Below are 23,130 nucleotides of genomic sequence, written 5' to 3'. Positions count from 1 at the left end.
TGAAAGGCCTGACCACCACAGCACCTCCATCTTGGCTCTACGCCACATTCTCTCCAGCAGAGAAAGAGGAACTAACTCACTCAGCGACTGCAGACTGTGCCCTTTCTGCTGTGATCAGCCCATATTGGCTGTGGAGTTGTGAGACTGAAAGCGAACTCTCTTATGATTCCATGTGTAGGCCGTATGCAGTGAAAGTCAGTACACCACCCAAAATCTCTAAACACTTGGAGACCTACTGTGCTAACCCTGAAATTGTTAAAATCCCATTTCGCATATTTTCTTGTCTGCGACAGGTAGAGACAATTTCTGTTGTTGTGAATGCATTAGAGAGCAGACTAATGTTTGGGTTTTTGTTTTTTTTACAAGTAATGTCTCGAGAAAACTTGTTCAATAAAGGAATTCAAGCTGAGATTTGTGTGTTCTTCTTCCAAAAGGTTATTTATTAGCGTGCGGCACGGAGAGAAGTTCACAGCAGTGGCAAATGCAGTTCTCTGAATAGTGAGCAGTATGATTTTCAGTACAAAGACAAGGATAGGGGAGGGTGTAACAACTTGGGTACTATCTGTGAGTTTCACATGTCCTTGACTGTCTGATAAAGACAGGAACGGAGCACAAAGATCTGGTAAACAAGTTGCATGAAGGATTCAGTACTTTTTCACTCTGCAAACAGATACACACTAAAGAAAGAATACACTTAATGCATATAAATGTTCTTCTAAACTCAATAAGTGATGAGTACACGGAACTTCAATTGAATCAATTCAAATTCTATGATCAGTTTCTAACAAGTGGCACTTGTTGACTTTCCACTGATCCTTTAAGCAGGGAGACAAGCATGAAATTATGTGTTTATTAAAAGTCCTCTACTCTGAAGATAAAGATAACTACACTACAGTTAATTTTCCACCGCAAGTTCATATAACATAATAAAACTGACCCTTTCCCAACATTTTAAGGTTTCATTGCAGTATTAAAATGATGGAAAGCAGCAGTAACTAATCATCCCCTTGATGTTGCTCTCTAGCTCTCTCCTGTCCAAAGCCATCTGTCCCAGAGAACTCCGTCATGAAGGGAACCAACTTCACATATGGAAGCAAGGTGACTTTCAGGTATCATTTGCACCCCCTTACAACACTATGATAAGATATTGACCTGACTGATTTATTGTGTGCATGTACTGTGCACCTACTGATTAAATCATGTCAGCAGAGAATACCTAACATATCAGTTTCAACAGTAAAGTTCACAGGTTAACTTCCATTTCTACCCCTCTGTATCCCCCAACCCTCTTTGTTCCACCTCAGCTGTATGAATGGCTTCTTGCCTCAAGTCCCATATGAGTTCCAGTGTCTGACCAGTCTGAGGTGGAGTGGGACGCCTCCTGTCTGTCATCCGGTGACCTGCGGGGAGCCTCCACTTGTCGAGCATGCAGACTACACCCTCAAAGCAAATACATACCTGTCCATTGCCACATACACCTGCACTGAGGGATACAGGTATGGATCTATCACTGTCAATTCTGTCTCCTATACCTTTTTACTGTGGTTTGTTGATTGATTGTTAATTGAGCACTTAACTTTATAGTGATGTTTTGTTTTAATTGCTTTCAAATACTTTCTCTACTCACACCAGAGTACTCTAGTGCGTCATTGTTTGGTGAAAGAAATCTCCATTGTTTTGGTCACTAAATGTGTCATTAAATCAAGACTCTGATTCAGATTTATCAGTACAGTACAGGTTTTACCTCAAGTGACACTATGAACTCTGTGTAACTCTGCGTGATACTCTGTATGACTTTGTATCTTGTCATCAGTGTTGGCCCATTTGTTCTCACAAGTCTTCTACTATAAATCTGGGTGACACTATAATTGCACGAGTTAGTGTTGAGTTAGGAGTGTGGGTGTGTACGCTAAGTAGTGTGTTGGTGTGAAGACCACAGGGCTCCATGGAGGTGGTTTGTGAAGCGACAGGGGAGTGGAGCAGGCCGGCCCCCCGCTGTGCAAGTGTCCTGTGCAGCGACCCGCCGGCCCTGAGAGACGCCATGACCGTAGGAGATAACCATGCACTGGGAAACAAGGTGCACTATGTCTGCAAAGAAGGGTAAATCTGGTTGAAGTCCACTCTTATGGACAGTTATTATGTTGTTTTATCAATGGAAAGTGTTAACAAGTTATGACAATAATAATAAAGGAGCTTAACTTTGGTGACGCAATACTGTCTGCATCACTGACGTACCTGTAATCACAGTAAAGAACGCAATCTTGGGTATTAGGACTTTTCTACAATTGCTACCAATGCATGTGTACTGTCAAAAGTATTATACATATATGAAAAAAAAAAAAAAAGCTAGTAAGATTGCTAACTAGCTACCTGGTTGCCACAAACGTTGCCGCAACCAATTACAGACAGCTAGCCATGCTTTATGGGAATTATCAGCATGGTTGAAAAGTGTCTTTGACCAATCAGATTGCTTGGCTGAAACTACCCATTTTATATTTCTTGAAGAAATATCAGCGCTGTGTGATAAACGCCTGTTATGTAGTGCGGCGATTTCTTACATCCTCTATTTCTGTTGGTCTCCTTCACCTTCAGCTACACTCTGATTGGCCCAGAGACCAGAGAATGTCTGCCAAGCGGCCAATGGAGTGACAGCTCTGCCCAGTGCGTCCCCCGCTCCTGTGGACCCCCGCCCGCTATCGACCACGCTGAGCCCTACGAGAGCCACCAGCTGTTCGGAGACACCGCTAACTACTACTGCACCGACGGCTACACCGCCAGCAACAACTCTAAGATGGTGTGTAATGCCCAGGGTGTGTGGGCGCCCCCTGATGGACTGGAGGCCCCTCGCTGCATTGCAAATTTTTGCCAACGTCCGCCTGACCTACCCCACGCTATTTTAGACTCGGTCAACAAGCCTAAATACGCCAGCAATACTGAAGTGAGCTATAAATGTGAGGAGGGCTTCATGCTCAACACTACAGCAACCCTGAGATGCATGATGGGAGGAGAGTGGGATCCTTCACCCTATGATGTTGGCTGTGTGCCAGTGAGGTGCTCCAGGCCTGAGGGCATTGAGCGGGGGTATGTGAGCGGGACAAACTATAGTTTTGGAGCTATGGTGGCGTATAGCTGCGATAAAGGCTTCCTGATCCGAGGGGAGAAGAGGAGGACTTGTAAGGCCAATGGAGAGTGGGGGGGAGTTCTGCCTACCTGTGTACCTGTGTCCTGCTCCAGCCCCCCACTACTCAGGAATGGAATCATCCAGGTATGGGCCACATTTACCAGTAAACATACACATGAACCATTCTTATGAATATGAGATTCAAAAGAGAGTTCCACAGAGTGGGAATACATATTCATATACATATTCAGTGTTGGGTAAGTTTCATGATCTCTGGTAGCCTTGAAACGTGAAAACCCCATTTTATAATATCAAATGTTCATGGCCTCAATGATAAAATGAAAAATGAGGCAAATGTTCAGCAACAGCAGCAATCTGTTCTGTAAAATGACTGAGAATAAGTATGTTAAAAAATGTTACAAGGCATGTGACGTATTTTCTCTCATTTTTCTGAGAATCGTCCCTGTGTTTCTCCCACTGCAGAGCAAAGGCCGATTAATCTTCAACAGCAAGGTGACGTACGCCTGTAATGCAGGCTTTAGACTGGTTGGTCGTCCGGAGCGAGTTTGCCAGGCCAACCGCCAGTGGTCCAACAACGACCCTCCCTCCTGTGTCCTTTTGACCTGTGACCCTCCTCCTGACATCGTCCACGGCCACTACAGGGGCTCTGCGTTCGAGGTGGGCCGAAAAGTGCAGTATGTCTGCGACGAGGGTTACGAACTGGCCGGGGATGCCGTGTGGACCTGTCTGAAGTACGGGAAGTGGGATAAGATGAGGCGTCCGCGCTGCTCGCCGGTCCAGTGCCCAGAACCGCCGCTGGAGGAGAACCACCTGGTTTTGAAGGGCCTGGATTCTGACTCAGGAACGGTGGAGCTGTCCTGTGAGGATGGCTACGTCCTCCACGGGGCCCGGATCCTCCGCTGCACCCCCTCGCAGGAATGGAACGACACCTTCCCTGTGTGCAAGCAGGTCTTCTGCGGCCCACCCCCAGAGGTGACGTTTGGGGGTCCCTCCTCATCCTCGTCCTCAGCCCAATCCTATTTTGGCTCGGTGGTGACCTACTCGTGCATGGACGGGTTCACTTTAAAGAAAGAGGGCTCTGTTTCCTGTCTAGCCAATGGGCAATGGAGCAGCCCTTACCCAGAGTGCATCCCGGTAGAATGCCCTCAGCCCGTGGAGATTTCTAATGGTATAGTCGACGTCCAGGGTCTGATGTACCTCAGTACAGCACTCTACAGCTGTAAGCCTGGCTATAACTTATCAGGAAACTCTACTGTCCTCTGTGGAGAGAGCGGACTCTGGATTGGAGGGGTGCCTTCTTGCCGCCCGATCGAATGCTCCATCCCTAAACCGATAGACAACGGAAAAGTGGCGTATACAAAACTCCAGTTCGGACACGGTGCCACCTACTCCTGCCGCCGTGGTTACCGTCTCCAAGGTGCAGAGACTCTGAAGTGCCTAGCTAATGGGGAGTGGGACGTGGAGCCACCTGTTTGTGTGCAGATATCCTGCACCCCACCCAAACCCATCGATAACGGTTTCGTAGAGGGCCTGGACCATCGATTCGGCGTTACTATTTTCTACAGCTGTTTCCCCGGCTTCCAACTAGTGGGCCAGAACCATTTGACCTGTGAAGAGTTTGGGTGGTCCAGTTCTGTTCCAGTCTGCGTTCCCTCGGATTGTGGCCTGCCTCCTCATATTGACTTTGGGGAATATGTTAGGGTGATGGATCTTGGCTCTGCTCCGTCAGGGACAGGCTCTGGTACTACTGGCGCTACATCAGCCTCACCCATGGACCTGAGCTTCCTTCAGGGGACGGTGATTGCGTATCGTTGTCACAAAGGTTACGATCTTACAAGCCCCACCACCTTAGTGTGTCAGGAGGACGGGGGCTGGAATGGGACGGCCCCCTCATGCGTCCCTGCGGAGTGTGAAACACCACCTAGTCCAAAGCACGGCTGGGTGAATGTGACTGATACTTCCCTTGGCAGTCTGGTCAAGTATGCATGTCAGGAAGGATATGAGCTGGAGGGGGAGCCTGTCAGGCAGTGTGTGTCAGGCCGACTGTGGACTGATGATTCCCCGGTTTGTCAGCCCGTGTCCTGTGGCGACCCGGGGGCTATTGCTAACGGCACAGCTCACGGAGGTGGTTTTGTTTACCCCGAGGTTCTACGCTATGAGTGTAGTTCTGGGTTTGTTCTTAAGGGTGGCGACACTATCACCTGCCAGGCAGATGGGAAGTGGGACGGGCAGAAGCCGTGGTGTGAGCCCGTGTCCTGCGGTCCCCCTGAAGTCCCCACTGATATTACTGTTAAAGGGGAGGAGTACACCTATAGTAATGAGATAGAACTGAGCTGCCAGCCTGGTTTCCTCTTAAAGGGGAAACCTGTCAGTGTTTGCCAGGCTGATGGCACCTGGAGCCATAAGTCTCCTACCTGTGTACCTGCCCACTGTGGCAAACCCTCACCAGTTCCCAATGGCCGTGTGTTGGGGTCAGACTTTGGTTTCAACAGCCAGGTGAGGTATGAGTGTGACGAGGGGTACAACCTTAATGGGGACGCCACGCGTGTTTGTAAAGCGCATGGACTGTGGGACAAACCGGCGCCTCACTGTGACATCATCAGTTGTGACCCACCTGAGGACATCAGCCACGGCTTCTTGAACGGCTCCAGCTTCAACTATGAGGACGTGGTGGAGTACGTTTGTTTTGACAGCTATGAGGTGGTGGGAGATCCTGTCCTGCGCTGCTCCGCCCAGGGGCTCTGGGAGGGCACCGTGCCCCAGTGCCGACCCTGCGTCTGTGCCCCGCCTGCGTTGAAATTCGGCGTAGTTCTGGGCCGTGACCACGCCTGCGGAGACAGAGTGAATTTCCAGTGTGACGAAGGCCACAAGCTCCTGGGTCCCTCTCAGTCGGTGTGTGAGAAGGGAGGGGTGTGGAGCCCCGGGGTGCCTGTGTGTGGCCGGGGGAGGTGCACTGTCGCCCCGCCTGCAGTTCCTAATGCTGTCCTGCAGGGTGGCAGTACCACCTTCTTAGACACGGTCATATACAGGTGCCGACCCGGGTTCCAGGCAAAGGGCTACCCACACCTCTCCTGTGGAAGAGATGGCAGGTGGGGGGAACCCAGGATCAGCTGTGAGCCTGTGAGCTGTGGAAAACCTCCGTCTGTCACCCATGCTCAGGTGGTGGGAGAGACCTTCACCTTCCCCAGCCAAATCACATACAGGTAAATATTATCATTCAGGGTTCCTACGCAGGTCTGGAAAGTCTGGAAAAGTATTAAAAATGAATTTGATCATTTCCAGGTCTTGAATAGTTTGGGAATTTGAAAAAATGTCTGGAAAAGTATGGAAAATGTTGTGGTTCAGGTCCGATACACACATAATTATAGCTTTTATGTTGTTGTAGACCCACTTTGAGTCCACAGTTTTTGTTGATGTGAAGAATAATGTTCAGATAGAGGGATGCTCTTATTACCCAGCTGCTGTCAGCATGCATTATATCAAATACTCAGGGTCTGGGAAAAATATGGAATTTTAAAATGGAAATGGTGTAGGAACCCTGCCAATCAGCTCACATATTCTGATATTTGTCGCTGTGAAGAACAATCTTCATCTATACAGTGATATGACCTAGTTAGCAGGGGCAAGATGTCTATCTGCGTAAATCATATTGAACACCAGACAAAATCTTCAAAACAAATCAAGGTCTGGAAAAAGTATGGAATTTTTTAATTGAAAATGTGTAGGAACCCTGATCATTGTTATTACTGTATGGGTTATCAAACTCAACTTTGTTTTGTTTGGTAGTTCTGATGGACAACATCACCCACAGAGTTGCTTATGCATTGTTGCATTAATTGGGAGCATCTTGTTGCTAAGAAAATATATTTTTTACCCTGTTTGTCACTTTGTTGCCTCTTGCTAGAAGTGTGGCCCATCTACATTCCCCCAAACTTACCAATTGTATCACCCCACTTCCAGTATGTTTGTCAGAGCCCTACATGTGTTGGTAGCCCTGATTTGTGTGTGGATGTATTTCTATCATAGATGGATAACAGATGCATTTCTCCCATATATTCCTGTCTAAACCTTCTCCAGTATTTTTCTTTTCACTTCCACTTTCTCTCTTTCCATCCTTTTCATTTATTCCCCCTCTTGCTCTCCAGGTGTGAGGATGGGTATGAACTATCCACACAGACAGCCTCTCTGTCCTGCCAGAGTGATGGTACCTGGTCCAAACACAGCGTTCGGTGCCGCCCCGCCCCCTGCCTGCTACCCACCAACCTCTCCATCACCCATCTGGTGGTCAATGGGGAGGAGCTCACTCCTGTCGGGGGCACCGTCACTCTGTCCTGCCCTCCTGGCTTCTACCTGCAGGGCTCAACGCTAGCTGAATGCCAGGTAGGAAAGACTTCAAGGATATTGGTTAATGATTTGTCATGACAAGGCAGATGCTGCTCTCTTGTCCAAGTCTCTTAGATTCGTAATTGTAATGCGATTACCTTGTTAAATAATGGTTATATACAACTAAGAGTCACACTATATGCATGTGAAGAACTTGTGGCCTGCTAGTTTAAGTAATGTAGTCATTGGATTATGAAAAACCAAAATGAGATTTAGAGAAGTGCAGATTTTATTTTATGAATGTGAAAGTTTAACCACAGTTTGAAATATTGTGGCTCATCACTTTGATCCAAAGAAGCAGTCATGATGCTTTACAAAAACCCATGAAAAAAATTGAATCTGTAGAAATGCACCGCAACAGCAAAAGTTTAATAATTTATACTTTTAGTAGCTAGGAAACCAATGAACGGAAAAAGAAAAGCAAAATCACCAAACTTAATTATCCCAAAGACTATCTCTGAAACTCTCTCTGTCCTGTCTCCACTGTCCTTTCTGGTGTGTTGTGTGGTAAGCTGGGTGGAAGCTGGTCTCCCAGCGTCTCGTCGGTTTCCTGTGAGCTGGTGGTGTGTGAGAAACCCCCTCCTCTGCTCCACGGCGTCACCGAGGGAGACAGCTACAACTACGGAGACATCGTCATGTACTCCTGCCTGCCTGGCTTTGACATGAAGGTGCTGATCATCATGCCAACCTGTCTTTAGTTTAGTTTAGTTAAAAAAAAGTGATAAAATGCATTGATGACACAGAGGAGATATTAAAAATGAATTTTAAAAAGAATTTGAAAATTACTAATTTATGCAGCTGAGAGAAAAAAAATGGGGCTTATAAAAATATCTCACCTCAAAACAAACAAAACAACATAAAACATCAGGATGACAAGAAAAAAACAGTTTGGATAACAGAATCTAAATGACAACAGAACACAACATGGTGGATAATGTCAGAACATCCCTTACTTTGTGCAAAGCACTTTATTGTGTAACACAGTGGTCAAGTTGCGATCCATCATGTGTTTTCATTTCCTACTTTTTTTGCTCCTGATCACCCCTGAAAAATGTCATCAGTGCAGGACAGTGCCGTAAATCAAACACACTTAGCTACTCATCTCCTGTTTGACAACAGAGGACTTCGTTCTCTCTTCTGCAATGTGCTTTCAAACAACAGACCGTCCACACCATGCTAATGGCTAATGCCTGTGCCCAACAATCAGATTACAGAAAGTCACATGATTTCTCCAAAGCTACGAATGGGAGTGTGTGGTTACAGTGCAAACAAGAACGAGCTGAGTCACTCTGCTCCTGATATGCCTGCACCCACTGATGTCCTTGCCTCCTTCATTTGAATACAGCGAATTCTCTACAATAAGTGCATTTTCACCACAGTTTAGGTTACATTGTTGCACAATTTATGAGAAATAAGAAAGGTACATCTGCTCACAAGTGAAAAAATAAATCATGAATCTGTATTGTATCATATGTTTCCTGCTATCACTACCACCAATATAGCGGTATGCACTGCTGTGCATGGGGCATATACTATTCTTGTGGCTTTACAGTATATTTTCTCTGTAACAGGGAGACTCTATCCAGACCTGCCAGGGCGACAAAACATGGAGTGGAACCCAGCCAGAGTGTGTTGGTAGGTTTGTTTGCGTATGAGAGAGAGAGGGAGGGGAAACTGTAAAAATGTCAATATTTAATCCTAATGTGCTGGCAAAAGTATTTTCAAATCTCTTGCCGATAAAGACAAAAAAAATTGAATGGAAAGTGAGACTGAGTGAGTTTCAGTCCAGAGTTCCTCATAACGTTACGCACATTTTCCCCTACAACACCCATCAACCACACCAAGCCACTGAAACCTCCTTTACACTGCTCTGCTTGTCTGTTGTCTCCCCAGCACAGTCCTGTGGGCCTCCTCCCTCAGTAGAAAATGCACTGGTCCAGACCACAGGAGAGACCTACCTAAACAACGCCAGCTATGTGTGTAACCCAGGCCTGCAGCTGCTCGGTCTAAAGACCCTTATCTGTCTGGCCAATGGCACATGGAGCCTGCCAGCACCTTCATGTGAAGGTATGGAGGACCTACAGTAAACAATGTGTTTAAAGTAGTAATCCGTGACATTTTTATAGAAATATATGTCCGTTTTGCTACTTTCGGTCACCGATTCATGAAAGCTTTTGCATTTAGTGTTCTAGACATCTGGTGCCAGTTAAGTCTTTCTCGGGAAAAATCCTCTGGCTCACAGGAAGTGATTAACATTACCGGAAGCCACAACAGCGGTTTGTTTGGAATAAACAGAAGAAGAACTGGGTAGTTAGCATGAAACTCAAACTTCATCAACAGAAAATCCAAGGAAAAAGACAAAGTCACAGTACTGGACACACTGTTTGATTGACAGGTGATCTCTGGGAAGTGCAGTGCAGAAACACCATAGCAGTGAGCGCTGAGCACCATAGATGTAGCAAAAAAAACAAAAACAGGGATCTCACAGATTATCACTTTACAGTTTGTGATTGAAAGTTGGTCAATGCCTCTGTTCAGACTCTGACTATACAACACTGAATGTACCATAAACAATAAAAGACATTTTTTGAATGGTTACTCACTCACTCACTAACTCTCTCTCTCTCTCTCTCTCTCTCTCTCTCTCTCTCTCTCTCTCTCTCCTCCTCTCCATCATGTCTCATCCCAGTGGCCCAGGGGTGCGACAGCCCTAAGCAGGTGCTGCATGGTAAGGTGCAGGAGCACAGCCTGAACACCGGGCGCGCTGTCGAGTTCCAGTGTGATAAAGGCTACAGCCTGCTGGGGGATCCTCTGGTGGTGTGTATGGGGGATAACACCTGGACCTCCCCGTTCCCCACCTGCCAACGTGAGAAACTCTGGCACACACACACACACACACACACACACACACACACACACACACACACACGCACACTGGAAACCACACACAGAAACACATTCATGTACAATGTAGCGCAGGTTTCATTACTGAATTGATTCTAGTACTCAGCAGTCCTTGGCATTCAATTCAGTTCAATTAATTTTAATTCATTCAATAAACTCTATGTATCCCCAGAGGGCAATTTTCATATCTGCTGTGAAAACCCACATTAAAAACAACCAAAACACGAAACATTAGCAGTTTTCTATAAATACGCAACAGTAACCTCAACAGAAATGGTAATATCATCTACCTTTTGATACTTCAGTAGTTTACAGGTATACAGGTAACAGTGCAAAATGCACTGGGTAGGTTCAGGGGAGATGAGTGAATCTATGAGTAAAAGACCTATTACTCTGTTTCATTGTTTACACTTTGATTGGCAGGCTTGCTATGATGTTGCAGTCTGCTTACAGCAACATGATCACTGTTGTAATGGTTGCTTTTTCACAATCTTATGTACATTCTGCCAAGGTTTGCAACACTGATACCACAAAGGCCAGGGCAAGCAAAAAAAAAACCCTGCTTGAAATTCTTTGCAACATCACTGAGTTTCATCATCTGTTTCACCAGATAGCCCATGATAGGAAGACAGATAAGAACAAGATAAGAGCCCATCAAAGTGGATTCTTGGCAGATTCCTAGCTCCCTTATGAGAGTTACAATGCAGATCAGTGCAGTTCATTGATGTAGGCAATGAAGTTTCGGGTTTTACCTTATAGTTTGCAAGGCTCATGTTGTTCAAATGGAAGATTAAAGCTGCACTAGGCAAGATTTGTATGTGAAAAATCACAAAGTGGGGCTGCAACAGAGAAGAGTGTTAAAATGATACACAATGACGCACAATAAACTTCCGTAAGCTCAATTCCGTCTCTCTCTCGTCTTTCTCATCCTCCCTCATCGAAAAAATGTCCACCTCCCCACTCCCTGAGTTTTCTACCCCCCACTGACCTCATCAACTACTACAACCGCACACTCTCCTCCTGCCTCGACCAGCTGGCCCCCATCAAAACCAAAACAGTCTCCTTCACACACTCTGCTCCTTGGTACACTCCTGAACTTCGTCAGATAAAAACTACTCTCAACTCATACAGTATGGCTCTGGTAACCCAAAGTCCTATTTTCCACAATAAATAGATAACACTCAGACATAGCTCAAACAAAACATTAAACCTATTTAACATTCGTTGATTATGAAAGATTGGGAAATGTTGTCCATAGGTTTATGGACAACATTTCCCAATCTTTCATAGTCAACGAATGCAACTCCTTCCTGTCATTCTTTCAAACAAAAATAGAGACTATAACAATTTGGCCACTCCTACGTTTGTCTCCCCCCTTCTCTCAATTTTCCCCCTCTAACTAGCCAGTCCCTGTCTCAGTTCTCCCCAGTCTCCCCTACGGACCTTTCTGACCTCATGATGGGAATGAAAACTGCCACCTGCACCCTGGACCCCATCCCCTCTAGTCTTGTCAAGGCCTGTCTTCCCGCTATATGTCCGCTCATCACCACAACAATAAACTCCTCCCTGACTACTGGCTCCATCTCTCTTGCCTTCAAACGTACTGCTGTCACCCCCATCCTTAAAAAGCTCAATCCAGACATCCCCAATAATTACAGACCTATCTCCAACCTCCCCTTTCTGTCTAAAATACTGGAACGTGCAGTTGCTTCACAACTCAAAGCCCACCTATCTTCCAATAACGTGTATGAACCGTTCTAATCCGGATTTAGATCTAAACACAGCATAGAAACAACCTGAAGTTACCAATGACCTTCTCCTCTCCTCTGATGCCAGTTACCTCAATATTCTCATCCTGCTTGACCTCAGTGCGGCATATGACACCATCAACCATTCCATTCTCCTCACCCGCCTTGAAACCTCCTTCAATATCACCGGCACTGCCCTCTCCTGACTTAAATCCTACCTCTCCGACAGACACCAGTACATTAGCATCAACAACTGCAAATCCCCCACTGCTCCTCTCTCCCAAGGTGTTCCCCAAGGTTCAGTGCTGGGCACCCTCCTCTTCATCCGGTATATGCCCCCCCTTGGCCACATAATCCGCCGTCGTGGGGCTTCAGGTCCACTGCTACGCCGACGACATCCAGCTCTACATCTCCACCAAAGCAATCACCACTGCCACTCACTCAAACCTGACCAACTGCATCATGGAAATAAAGTCTTGGCTCCAAACCAACTTCCTCACACTGAACTGTGACAAATCTGAAATCGTCACCACTGGCCCAAAAGCTCTCATCAAATCCACCCAGAACTTCTCCCTTACCATTGGCAGCTCCACTGTGCTCACTTCCCCTCTCATCCGCAACCTTGGCATCATCTTCGACCAAACCCTCTCTTTTGAGCAACATGTCAATCACATAAGCAAAACAGCCTTCTTTCACCTCAAAAACATCGCCCATCTCCGTCCATCCCTCTCCTTCTCAGCCACGGAAACACTCATCCATGCATTCATCACCTCCAGACTGGATTATTGCAACAGCATCCTTTATGGTACATCCTCCAAAATCCTCAGAAAACGTCAACACATCCACTCTGCTCACTCACCCCCGCACCCGTGACCACAGAAGTTGCGGGGCTGTTAGACTCCTTACTCTTGTTATCTGTATGGGAATTAACATTCATATTATTAAATTCACCATAGATACAGTGGCTACACGTATACACTTATTCCCCACTCCCTTCTAAACCATGTAGTTTTGGATTGCCTGTGAATTAACTCTAAATATCAAGTCAGCTTTTACATATTGTGCTGTTTCTACTGTAAACTGCTGAGAAATAATACCTTTATACTGCTAATAGGCGTACAAAGCGAAAAATACATTACATTGTGTTCAAATAGTAATCCATCATTTATATCGCCCACAGCTAAGTCTTGCCCAGCGCCCCCCGGCTGGAAGGAGGCCAGCGGTGGGAATGGTTCCCAGCAGGAGTTTCATGTGGGCCAGTCCGTCCCTGTCACCTGTCCCAAGGGCCAGCAGGCCAAAGGTGGCGGCACCATCACCTGCAGGCCAGACCAGACCTGGAGCCCCATCAGCTCTGTGTGTGAGAGTAAGTATCGTCTTTTCAGTTCACGGGTTTCATTCAAAACACTACATATCCATTTTGGGGAAACAAATGCTACCTGTAGTCCATTAGTCAATATTATAGCAATATAGCACAAATGATTCTATCCTCAAACACATAACTATTTGGCAGCAAAGGTCTTTAGATAACTCATAACTCATAACAATAATCCTTTTGTAAGAGCAGGTATCATTTTTCAAATGGTGGATAATATTTTATTTTGGAATGACACTCTCCAGTTGTTATTGCAACTTTTTGAGCTATGAGGCTTCACTGACTTAGGTTAAGCCTTTCCCTGGTGTATTTTACTCAGAGTGCTGCTAAGTTAAATATAAGTCAAGTCAGAATAAGAGTTGTATAGAAAGTATTGTATAAAACATTGCTGAAGCTGAAGAAGAGCTCACTAAAAGTACTTAAGTTCTTTGTTACTTTAAAGCAAATATCATTAAGATTTCATGTTCCAATACATGTCTTCCAAAATCATCCTCCCACCAAAATGGCAGATTACACTTTTGGCATTGTACTTGAAAATAGAATAGAATTCAAAGCACAGACTTCAAAAAGTATTCAGAAAAAGTTGTATTACTTTAAAAATCTACTCACCTACAGTAGCTAGAGTAATTCTCTAAGTTTTTGTTTGTTTGTTTATTTGATAATCATTTGATAATGCACAGCCATCAGTCATGCATTAATTAAAACCATCGAGGATAACATGAAGTTTCCAAAACATATTTACTTAGTTACTTTCCACTTTTGGAGATCACCATGAATTCCTTCCCGCAGGTTATCCTTCTTGGTTGTAAATAATGCTGAAGAGGTTAGACATGACAGATTAGATAGAGGTTTAGTCATAGATACTGTTCAGTTTGCTCAGTAGGATCTCTGCTGCATCTCACAAGACACAGGACTTTGATTATTGCAAGTATCTTTGCGGAGCCATGGGAGCTGTTTACACATCGTCTGTGTGTATTTGCACATTCAAAATGCCTGCTGAGCTAGACAGTGTCAGCTTCTAAGATACAACCAATCAATACGCGTGTTGCTTAACCTTGATTAGTCTTTGCAAGATCCGGGTCATGTGATTCAGTTAATCGTTGGCTGGGAATTCAATGATCTAATTACTGGGACTGCTACCGAGCACTGAAAATAGTGAATCATGTCATAATTCATGAGTCATGATATTCAAGCAAAAATCAATGTGTATTTGATATTGCACACCTCTGCATGCTCTTCCTGTCTTGTGCCAAGTACCACTCTACATTAGCATGCTCACTTTAATCTGCCTGTCAGCTCAAGCACTTTTCCATTTCTCTCTCTCTTATCCTCTATCCCTCACTGATATTTTATCAAAACAAATGGGGCTGCATCAAACACTGTGCCGGTGTCCCGCATGCTGGACTAATTATGGGCTACCTCTGAAGCTGCTATGGCAACCTTTGTCCGATAATCATCTGATCTTTCTTGGGGACAGTTGGTCTGAATATGCAGCACAATGGTGGCTACGTTGCTATGGCTTGTTTGCATTTGCATGTTGTTGTTTTTTTCTCCTCTATGCATGTGTGTAGTGTAATCCTTTTATTCCCATTTAGGTCCCAAGGGGAACTCACGCAGACAGAGTTGTAGTAAAGCCACACAGTTGGACTATCTTGCACATTCAGATATTATGCATGGAATTAACTTATTTCACAGGCAATGAGGAATAAAGAAGTTTACAGTTCAGTTTCAAACAATTGACATGATGAAGACTTAGCAACAATCCAGTTTCCCTCAAATAGGAGCTTGAAATGTCACCGAAAAGTTCTGGCCATTCAGTAGAGGCACCTGAGTGTAATACCTGAATTTATTTTATTTTACCTTTAATTATTCAGGTTAATGTTGAGATCAAATATGGCAAGGCAGCAGCAGCATATTTAGACAGAAATGAGGTGTAGTGAGTAACACGAGGGTCAATCCGTTTGGGCTGTTGTGCAGGGGTGTCCTGTGGCCCTCCTCTCCACGTGGCCAACGGGGTGGTGCGGGGGGCGGTCTTCCAGTTCGGGGACGTGGCGGTGTACTCGTGTTTTGGCGGCTATGCCATGGAAGGCGTTGGAAGGAGCAGGTGTCTGGAGAACGGCACCTGGACGCCGCCTCCCACATGCAGAGGTAGAGAGAACACACCTCTGTGTTATTAGAGAAGGGACTCCCCCCTGTCCCAGGACCTCCTTTCTTCACGAGACTGTCCTATCTACTCCTGACGCTATGATGCTTTTCAGTTCTTCTTTGCTACATGACAATAAAAGCTGGACTGCTACTGCTTATCCCCTCTGGATGCAATGTTCTGTGGAGGAAATCCACCTTTCTCTGCCTGCTTTCTGCAATATGTTTCCACCCACATCCACCTGCTGCATTTATACCAGCCGCACACGTATCTGGAAGTAGGATGAAGTTGCCAAGGGATTGCTGATATGGGGCCAGTTTTGCCATTTCCTGATTAACAGTGAAGGTAGTCCAGGTAGTCAGTGTAAAAGGGCAGCTTCACCTCAGAATCTCTTCCCTCCTACTGTGTTCTGCCATCTGACTGTGCAATCCATAGATGAGTACTTTCTGTAGCCTGGATCCAGACCCAGTAAAGGAAAAATCCACCCTAAAACATGTTAACATTGTTAAGAAATAACTATTGGCTACATACCTGCATTTCTTGGAGCATTTTATTGTTTGGTGGTGTATTTTTCTTATTGCTATGGATAACTGGCCAAACTTAGACAACATGAGTGCAGCTACAATGGAGTTTGATGGCAGAAAAATTTCCAGCTATCTAAAACATCAACAGTAAATGTCAGGTTTTGGTGTCAGACCCTCAGAATAAGAGCGAGGGCTTATTTCATTTTACTCCGATGTTCAACAATCACACAGGGAGAAATCCATTGTAGAAGAGATGCCAGTTTCTCTACCGACAGTAGCCTCAATAGACCGGAATGCAATACCGCCACAAGACCTGTTGTGGCTGAGATCATAGACAGGTCCCGATGTTTATAAACTAGTTCCCTAGCTAGCTGTATTCGCCCAACTTTGATTGAATTGATTCCCTTCTTTGGGAAATGTAGGAAATCACTAACTGAAGTAAACAGGGCAGGTTGAGGGAAAGTGGGTACACCAGAAAAGTAAATTACAACACTTCATCTCAAAATAACTCCTGGAATGCATTGAACATCACACATTGATATCTAACAGTGTAAGAGTATCTGAGGGTTTATTTTTCCTTTCCTGAATTAATCTCCAAATGGGCCAATGACAGTGGTTGACGGCCATATTCTCGAGCTTCCACCCTTACTGGCAGAGGTTTCTCCTGAAAAAAAACGGTCCCATGCATCATGAAATTCAAATGGTCACTCACATGGTTCACGTATGAATACAAGTGCCGAATCCAGGCTGATCATTTCCTCAACAGTTGCTGAATTAGTGCACGCTCCTCACATTCCACACACACACACACACACACACACACACAGGGATGTCTGTGTTAAGGGAATTTCTGTTGTGGGGCAATATCTTGGACAAAGATGTGGGCTATAGTGTTCCTGTGAAGGAATTTAATCTCCCGTGTGAATGCTCTCTTTATTCTAGCGCATGTCATTGCATGGCCAAGACTTGCTCTACTCACTGCATGGATGTTCTGGAAGCTGTGGCAGAAGAATAACAAGCCAAAAAAAAAACATGCAACTGTCTCCTTTTCTCACTGTACTGGAAATGGATTGAAAACCTTGAGATTCTTGCTCTCCTCTGGTGTAAATTACTGTATCCGACAGTAAAGTTCGGAGTGTAAAAATACGTGTATCTCCCTACAGGCAGCACTCTTCGAATCTAAATCTGATATATATGTGTGTGTGTGTGTGTGTGTGTGTGTGTGTCCTCTCCCTCAGCGGTGTGTTGGCTGCACTGCCAGAATGGAGGAGTGTGTCAACGGCCCAACACTTGCTCTTGCCCAGAGGGCTGGATGGGCCGACTTTGTGAGGAGCGTAAGTATTTTAACTGTCATTTAAAAAACACAACACAACTATATTACACCCAGAACACGACCCTAAAGTGTGTTATATTACTCAGAAGTGAAATGTAGTCAAACAAATGCTAACAAATGCAATGAGTGTATGAATCCAACCAGCTTGCTAAGCAGGATTTAGAAGACAATAGCACAAAGAGGGGGATAATGGTTTGAGTTGGTGGTTGTTTTTTACTCCAGAAAGAGAGAAAGAGTGAGACAGAGAGAGGGAGAGAGAGAGTTTTATTCATTCACTCCTCTCCAGCAAAACACTATACAGATCACAGACTTTGTGTCTCCTACTCAGACTTCAGCAGACAAAGTTAAAGTGCAGCCAGTGCATATCTGTGAATATCCATTTACTCAGGCACTGGATTGTCTTACTGCTCATAGATACTTCAGATGGATCGCTTCCTCATCAGTCATTTTTTATCATTTTGATGTCCTGAAATGCTCTCTGACCTCGAAAAACAGGCTGCTCCCCAGCCTCTGGCCATAAAGCACAACGGCTTGATTACACTGAATCAAATGAGAGAGAGAGAGAGACAGAGAGAGAGAGAGAGAGAATTGATGACCTTGCTGTTTATGCCTCTCTCTCTCATTTCTCCTCCCTAATAATAGCAATCTGCATCCTGCCGTGCCTGAACGGAGGGCGCTGCGTGGCACCCTACCAGTGCGAGTGTCCCACCGGGTGGACGGGTACACGCTGTCACAGTGGTGAGTGTGTGTGTGTGTGTGTGTGTATGTGTGTGTGTGTGAGACAGAGGGATGCATTCATGTATTTAGGTTAGTGTGTGTGTATATGAATATCTCAGTGACGTAGGACGGAGGTTCACACAGAGTAAGTCCTCACTTAACAGGGTTCCCTTCACGTACAGCGGTGACGTCACTGTCATTATCGCTCTGTACTGACTCAGCAGGGGGGCTGCGTGACGCTACAGGTGTTTTTTAACTGAGGAAAGACCAAGTAATTATGTTCTTTTAAATACTTTGTATTGTCATCCTAAGAATTGATGTTTAACATATTATTTGTATAATGATGATGGGTGTTTTTTGACAATAGTGATGAAGTGAGTGACCTAAAAAGAAAAAAAAAGCACAAAAAAAACAGTAAGCCCTCACTTAACAGGGTTTCCTTCACGTACAGCGGTGACGTCAATGTCATAACTCTGACTGAATTAACTCAGCAGGGGGGTGGCAGTATGGTTGTTGTTTTTTTAAAGACCAAGTAATTACTGCACAGCAAAAAATGTCTATCTTAAAACATCATTTAGTCTCATATTCAGCCTGAAAACTATTTGTAATAATTTATTTTTCTTTAAACAAATAATAAAAAAAAGTGCCAATCTGTTGATATTATTTCACTTGTTTCCAATGCAGTTTCATTTATTTTGAGAATTTTCTTGAAATAAGAGGGATCACTTCACTATCATTAAGATAATGTTGCTTGATTTGAGAAAAGGTGATTTGTATGGGAAAAAAGTGAAATTATCTCACCTGATATTTTCTCACTTGCTTTAAGAAAAAAGTTTTAAGACTCAATACTAGATTAAATGATATACCATTGACATTTTACAGTGTTTTTGTAATAATTCACTGTTAGATTTTTTCCCCCTTACCTGTCCTACTTCACTTTAGACTATAAAAAAGATGGACAAATATGTTGCATCTCATGTTTAGCAACCGGTTTCTTTTCTATCTGTAGTTTTTAGGTGTTTTATCTATAATTTATTCACCGTAAGATCATGAATATTTTGTGATTGGATGTCTCAAAACTGCCTTGAGGGATACAGTTGCATCACAGACTCTCTCTTTCTCTAAACGACGGTCCGTGTCGGCTGCTTTCTCCTCGCAGGGACGGACCCAGCCCCTAATGCTGAATCATCATCAAAGTCTGCCAGTTGCATAATAATCTTGGCTGCTGCAATGTCGTATATTATAGGACTTGCTCTGAAGCCAGGACGCACTTAAGTGTATGACATACTGGCCTGCTGTGTTTTCTTTCCCAGGAGTATAAAGCTTTGTGGGAGTGGCAGTATCCTTTGAGCTATATCTAAAAATAAAAAAAAGAACACACTAATTTATCATCACTTACACCCTGAAAATAGCCATAGATACACAAAACTGTCAACCCCCTGTTTTGTAAAGCTTCTCTTGAGTTGGATGGTCCATGACGGCTCTATTGAGGGTTTTACTATAATTGATGGCACTAAGGATAGAGCGAGTGAATACATAGACACTTAGCCATCTGTCTGTCAGCGCAATGCGTCACTCTGTTGCTGTAGCAATGTAGTGACAGGTATTGTTCTCTGAGGGCTCAACGCTAAAGCAAACACACCGAGTAGTACATTAACCAGCCCACCTTTAAAGGGGAATTGCACCCAAATTGACTTTTAGGTTTTTTTCCTCTGCAACAATTCTCCTAGATCTTTTACCAGAAAGTTGTTTTCAGATGTTTTGTGGCGTTATGGGCTCTGTGGATCAAGGAAAATGCAATCTAATAATGGTTGATAATGAAAAAGTCTTGATTTTTTTTAAAGTAGATAAAGTAAATGTCGATATATTTTTTTTCCCAAACATCTTAGATAATGTAACATTACCGAACAACTTACCTCAATTAGGACATTCAAGTTTCTCTCTCTCTAAAGGCCCATTCACATCTAGAACAATAAATATAAAGACAACTATAACTATAAAAAGATTTAAATCATTATAAGTAAGTAGCATGTCTTTGTTCCCACTACTACTACAACGATAACTATATAAACATAAGTACGATAGTACTTAGTTAGTACAGTTAGTTAGTACATAGTAAGTAAGTATTACTATATTTTTGGTTTGATCTCAGAGCGATAAAAGCATTAAAAGTGTGTTGTGTGGAATTCCCCTTTAAGGGGGGAGGATACCAGGTTATGGTAATAACCACAGCACATTTCCTCAGACTGTATCAGTGCTGGCTAGGACATGTGGGAGGTGGGGGGGGCAGGAAATGTATTTTTCCTGAGTAATGATGATTGTGTGTGTGTGTGTGTCTTGCCACGTCCACAGCTGTGTGCTCATCGCCGTGTCTGAACGGAGGCAGGTGCATCAGGCCGAACAGGTGTCACTGCAGCCCAGGGTGGAGCGGGCACGACTGCTCCAGGTGACCACACACACACACACACACACACACACAGTAAATATACTGTACTCCACACATGCAGAGAGGGCCCTCTGCTCCACGCTCCTCTCTGCTGGATACTGTCCAAATTTTGGGAGGACAGAAACCGAACCTCAGGCCTAACTCAGCACAAATCGGCTTTATGGGAAGTTCCATTGATCGTTCCATGGAGCTTCAGTTTCAGCACTCCATTACATTACATCATACACACAAGGCAGTATTTGTGTTACCCATTAACAGCTCTGAGTCACCTTTTCAGCAGAATTTGGCTGTGATGGAAACAAACTGTGTGTCTTTCTAAACATGCTGCGTACCTCTTTGCAGATCTCCTAAGTCACAGGTATTACTCTTTGAGAAAACCTGGCAAGCTTGGATATCAGTCCCTAGATAGCCCAGCGAGGCATTAATGACTCCTTTGGGTGACAGAGCTGTAAACACTTGGCTATTATGAGACTGGTCTCCAGGTGGCCCATGGCCAGTTACCTCTTTGTCAAGAGTTTCTTCCCAAAACGAGATATCCACCTTTTGGAAAAATGCTTCTGCTTTTACAAAATGATTCCTGGCATGAAGGTAAATTATGTGGTAGTATACGTTCACACTGTTAAAAAACTGGTGGATAACTGGTCAAACGTAGACAACGTAACGTCACGCTGGTTTAATTTTGGCACAGCTGGAAATAAATGGAGTTTCAAAAGGAGAACATTTTTCAAAAACATCAAGAGTAAACATCAGGTTTTGGTGTCGGTCCCTCAGAATCAAAGAGCGAGGGCTTCTTTCTACACTTTCTGGACATTTTGCACTGACATTCAACAGTTATACAGAGAGAAATCCATTGTAGAAGAGGAAGGGAGACCAATTTCTCCACCCACAGCAGCCTCAATAGACCAGAATGCAATGCAGCCACAAGACACGTTGTGTTTTGAGTAAAGGGGCCTGACTCACTTTTTCTTGACTGGAAAAACTCTCGCTCTCTCCACCTACACATATAACTCACAGCTGAAAGCAACAAGTTCAGGCCCATTCTCTGGGGGATGTCGAAAGGCATTCTGGGAAATGCAGGAAATGACTAACTTAATTAGAAGTAGACGAGGGAGGTTTAGGGGAAGTGGATACCCCCAAAAATAAATTAATTTTATAGTATCTGAGGGTGGATTTTTCCTTCCAAGTTATGAGTCTTCTTAACACTTCTGCTCACAAAGCATTACGTTTTTGAGGATGGAATCATCTGTGTTTTTGGAAATAGTGACTGATGGATTATAGGTAACAACATTTTTCCTCCTAAAATGGATATATAGTGTTTTGGAATGAAGCTCTTCATTAACAGAGGAAAAAAAATGTATTAAAATCTGTCGCACAAATATATAGAAACATATAATCTCATTTAATTCCTCATGGCTTCTGTTTGTCCCGTCTGTGTTTTCACTCTTGACCTGGGAGTCAGTGTGGCTTCACCGAATTTCACCCGTCAGCTCCAAGTGAATTTTGGCACAAAGAGAACGCCAGTAGCTGGTTAACAAAAGGCTATGATGCTGTCCTAGTTCACAGCCTGAATTTTGAAAGATGAAAGTTAAAACGCTCTCTCTCTCTCCACAGGAAAAGGAAATCGGGATACTACCATTTCTAAAGATGCCACTCAGCTCCATGTGAACCGTCTGATGAAGGGACTTTTTGTATAGTTACTGACACAATTGTAAACCATTCATTCTCATCTCTCAAAGAAGCAAAACCCAAGAACCATTTTGTAAAATAAAGCTGTATTTTTTCATATAGAAAATCAACAGTATTAAACATATGCTGCTATATACTTGTACGATGTGTAAAAACTATTGATGTGATTGTCCAATGTATATGTGTAAACTATTCTCACATTTTTATTAAAGCATAAAATACCATAAAAATAAAAAACCCAATACTTTCCGGGTTTTTCTTTTGATCAGTTTCTCTTTGCTTTTTACAAACAAACAGAAAGTCATTTCCATGTTGATGCAAGGGAGGATGCAAATGTGTATGCATGGCACATTTGATGGTGCATTTGCGTCATACTTATAGTGTGATTGGTATGCACTGGTTGGTTTAGCCCACTTCTCTTTCCCAACAGCTCCCACATACAGATGAGAAGGTATTCATCCGTTCTTGTAGTGATAAAAGGTGACATTTGGCTTACAAACTTAAAAGGTTTCTCATGAACTAAGCTTAGATTAACCTTATTAAAACAGGGTTTATACAGACAATATTAAATCAAATTCAAGGACTTTCAATGACTTTTTCCAGCACTATATTTCTGTTCAAAAGGACTCTGCACAAAAGCAAGAAACATTTCCCTAAACCTTACTGCATTTGCATATCATAGGTTCACATGTTCAGATGCTTTTAAGTTGTCTTTCCCAGAATACGCTGGTC

General features: G+C 43.9%; 1 protein-coding gene across 1 annotated transcript in view; it reads left to right on the top strand.

Annotated features, from left to right (window-relative positions):
- The window catches only part of svep1 (sushi, von Willebrand factor type A, EGF and pentraxin domain containing 1), a 101,702-nt gene extending 79,085 nt beyond the window's left edge, over positions 1 to 22,617 (top strand). Inside the window, exons 34-49 of the mRNA XM_078291801.1 lie at positions 1,025 to 1,109; positions 1,305 to 1,496; positions 1,933 to 2,100; positions 2,593 to 3,265; positions 3,605 to 6,345; positions 7,288 to 7,522; positions 8,038 to 8,193; positions 9,097 to 9,160; positions 9,419 to 9,592; positions 10,215 to 10,391; positions 13,358 to 13,540; positions 15,527 to 15,697; positions 17,455 to 17,550; positions 18,192 to 18,287; positions 20,619 to 20,712; positions 22,324 to 22,617. Coding sequence (XP_078147927.1) covers positions 1,025 to 1,109; positions 1,305 to 1,496; positions 1,933 to 2,100; positions 2,593 to 3,265; positions 3,605 to 6,345; positions 7,288 to 7,522; positions 8,038 to 8,193; positions 9,097 to 9,160; positions 9,419 to 9,592; positions 10,215 to 10,391; positions 13,358 to 13,540; positions 15,527 to 15,697; positions 17,455 to 17,550; positions 18,192 to 18,287; positions 20,619 to 20,712; positions 22,324 to 22,354 — 5,336 coding nt within the window. The 3' untranslated portion in view covers positions 22,355 to 22,617. The remainder of the gene's footprint in view (positions 1 to 1,024; positions 1,110 to 1,304; positions 1,497 to 1,932; positions 2,101 to 2,592; positions 3,266 to 3,604; positions 6,346 to 7,287; positions 7,523 to 8,037; positions 8,194 to 9,096; positions 9,161 to 9,418; positions 9,593 to 10,214; positions 10,392 to 13,357; positions 13,541 to 15,526; positions 15,698 to 17,454; positions 17,551 to 18,191; positions 18,288 to 20,618; positions 20,713 to 22,323) is intronic.
- The last annotated feature ends 513 nt before the right edge of the window (positions 22,618 to 23,130 follow it).

Source organism: Centroberyx gerrardi, chromosome 23 (genome assembly GCF_048128805.1).
Source record: "Centroberyx gerrardi isolate f3 chromosome 23, fCenGer3.hap1.cur.20231027, whole genome shotgun sequence".
Lineage (NCBI taxonomy): Eukaryota > Metazoa > Chordata > Actinopteri > Beryciformes > Berycidae > Centroberyx > Centroberyx gerrardi.
This window is presented reverse-complemented; position numbering and strand designations above follow the sequence as displayed.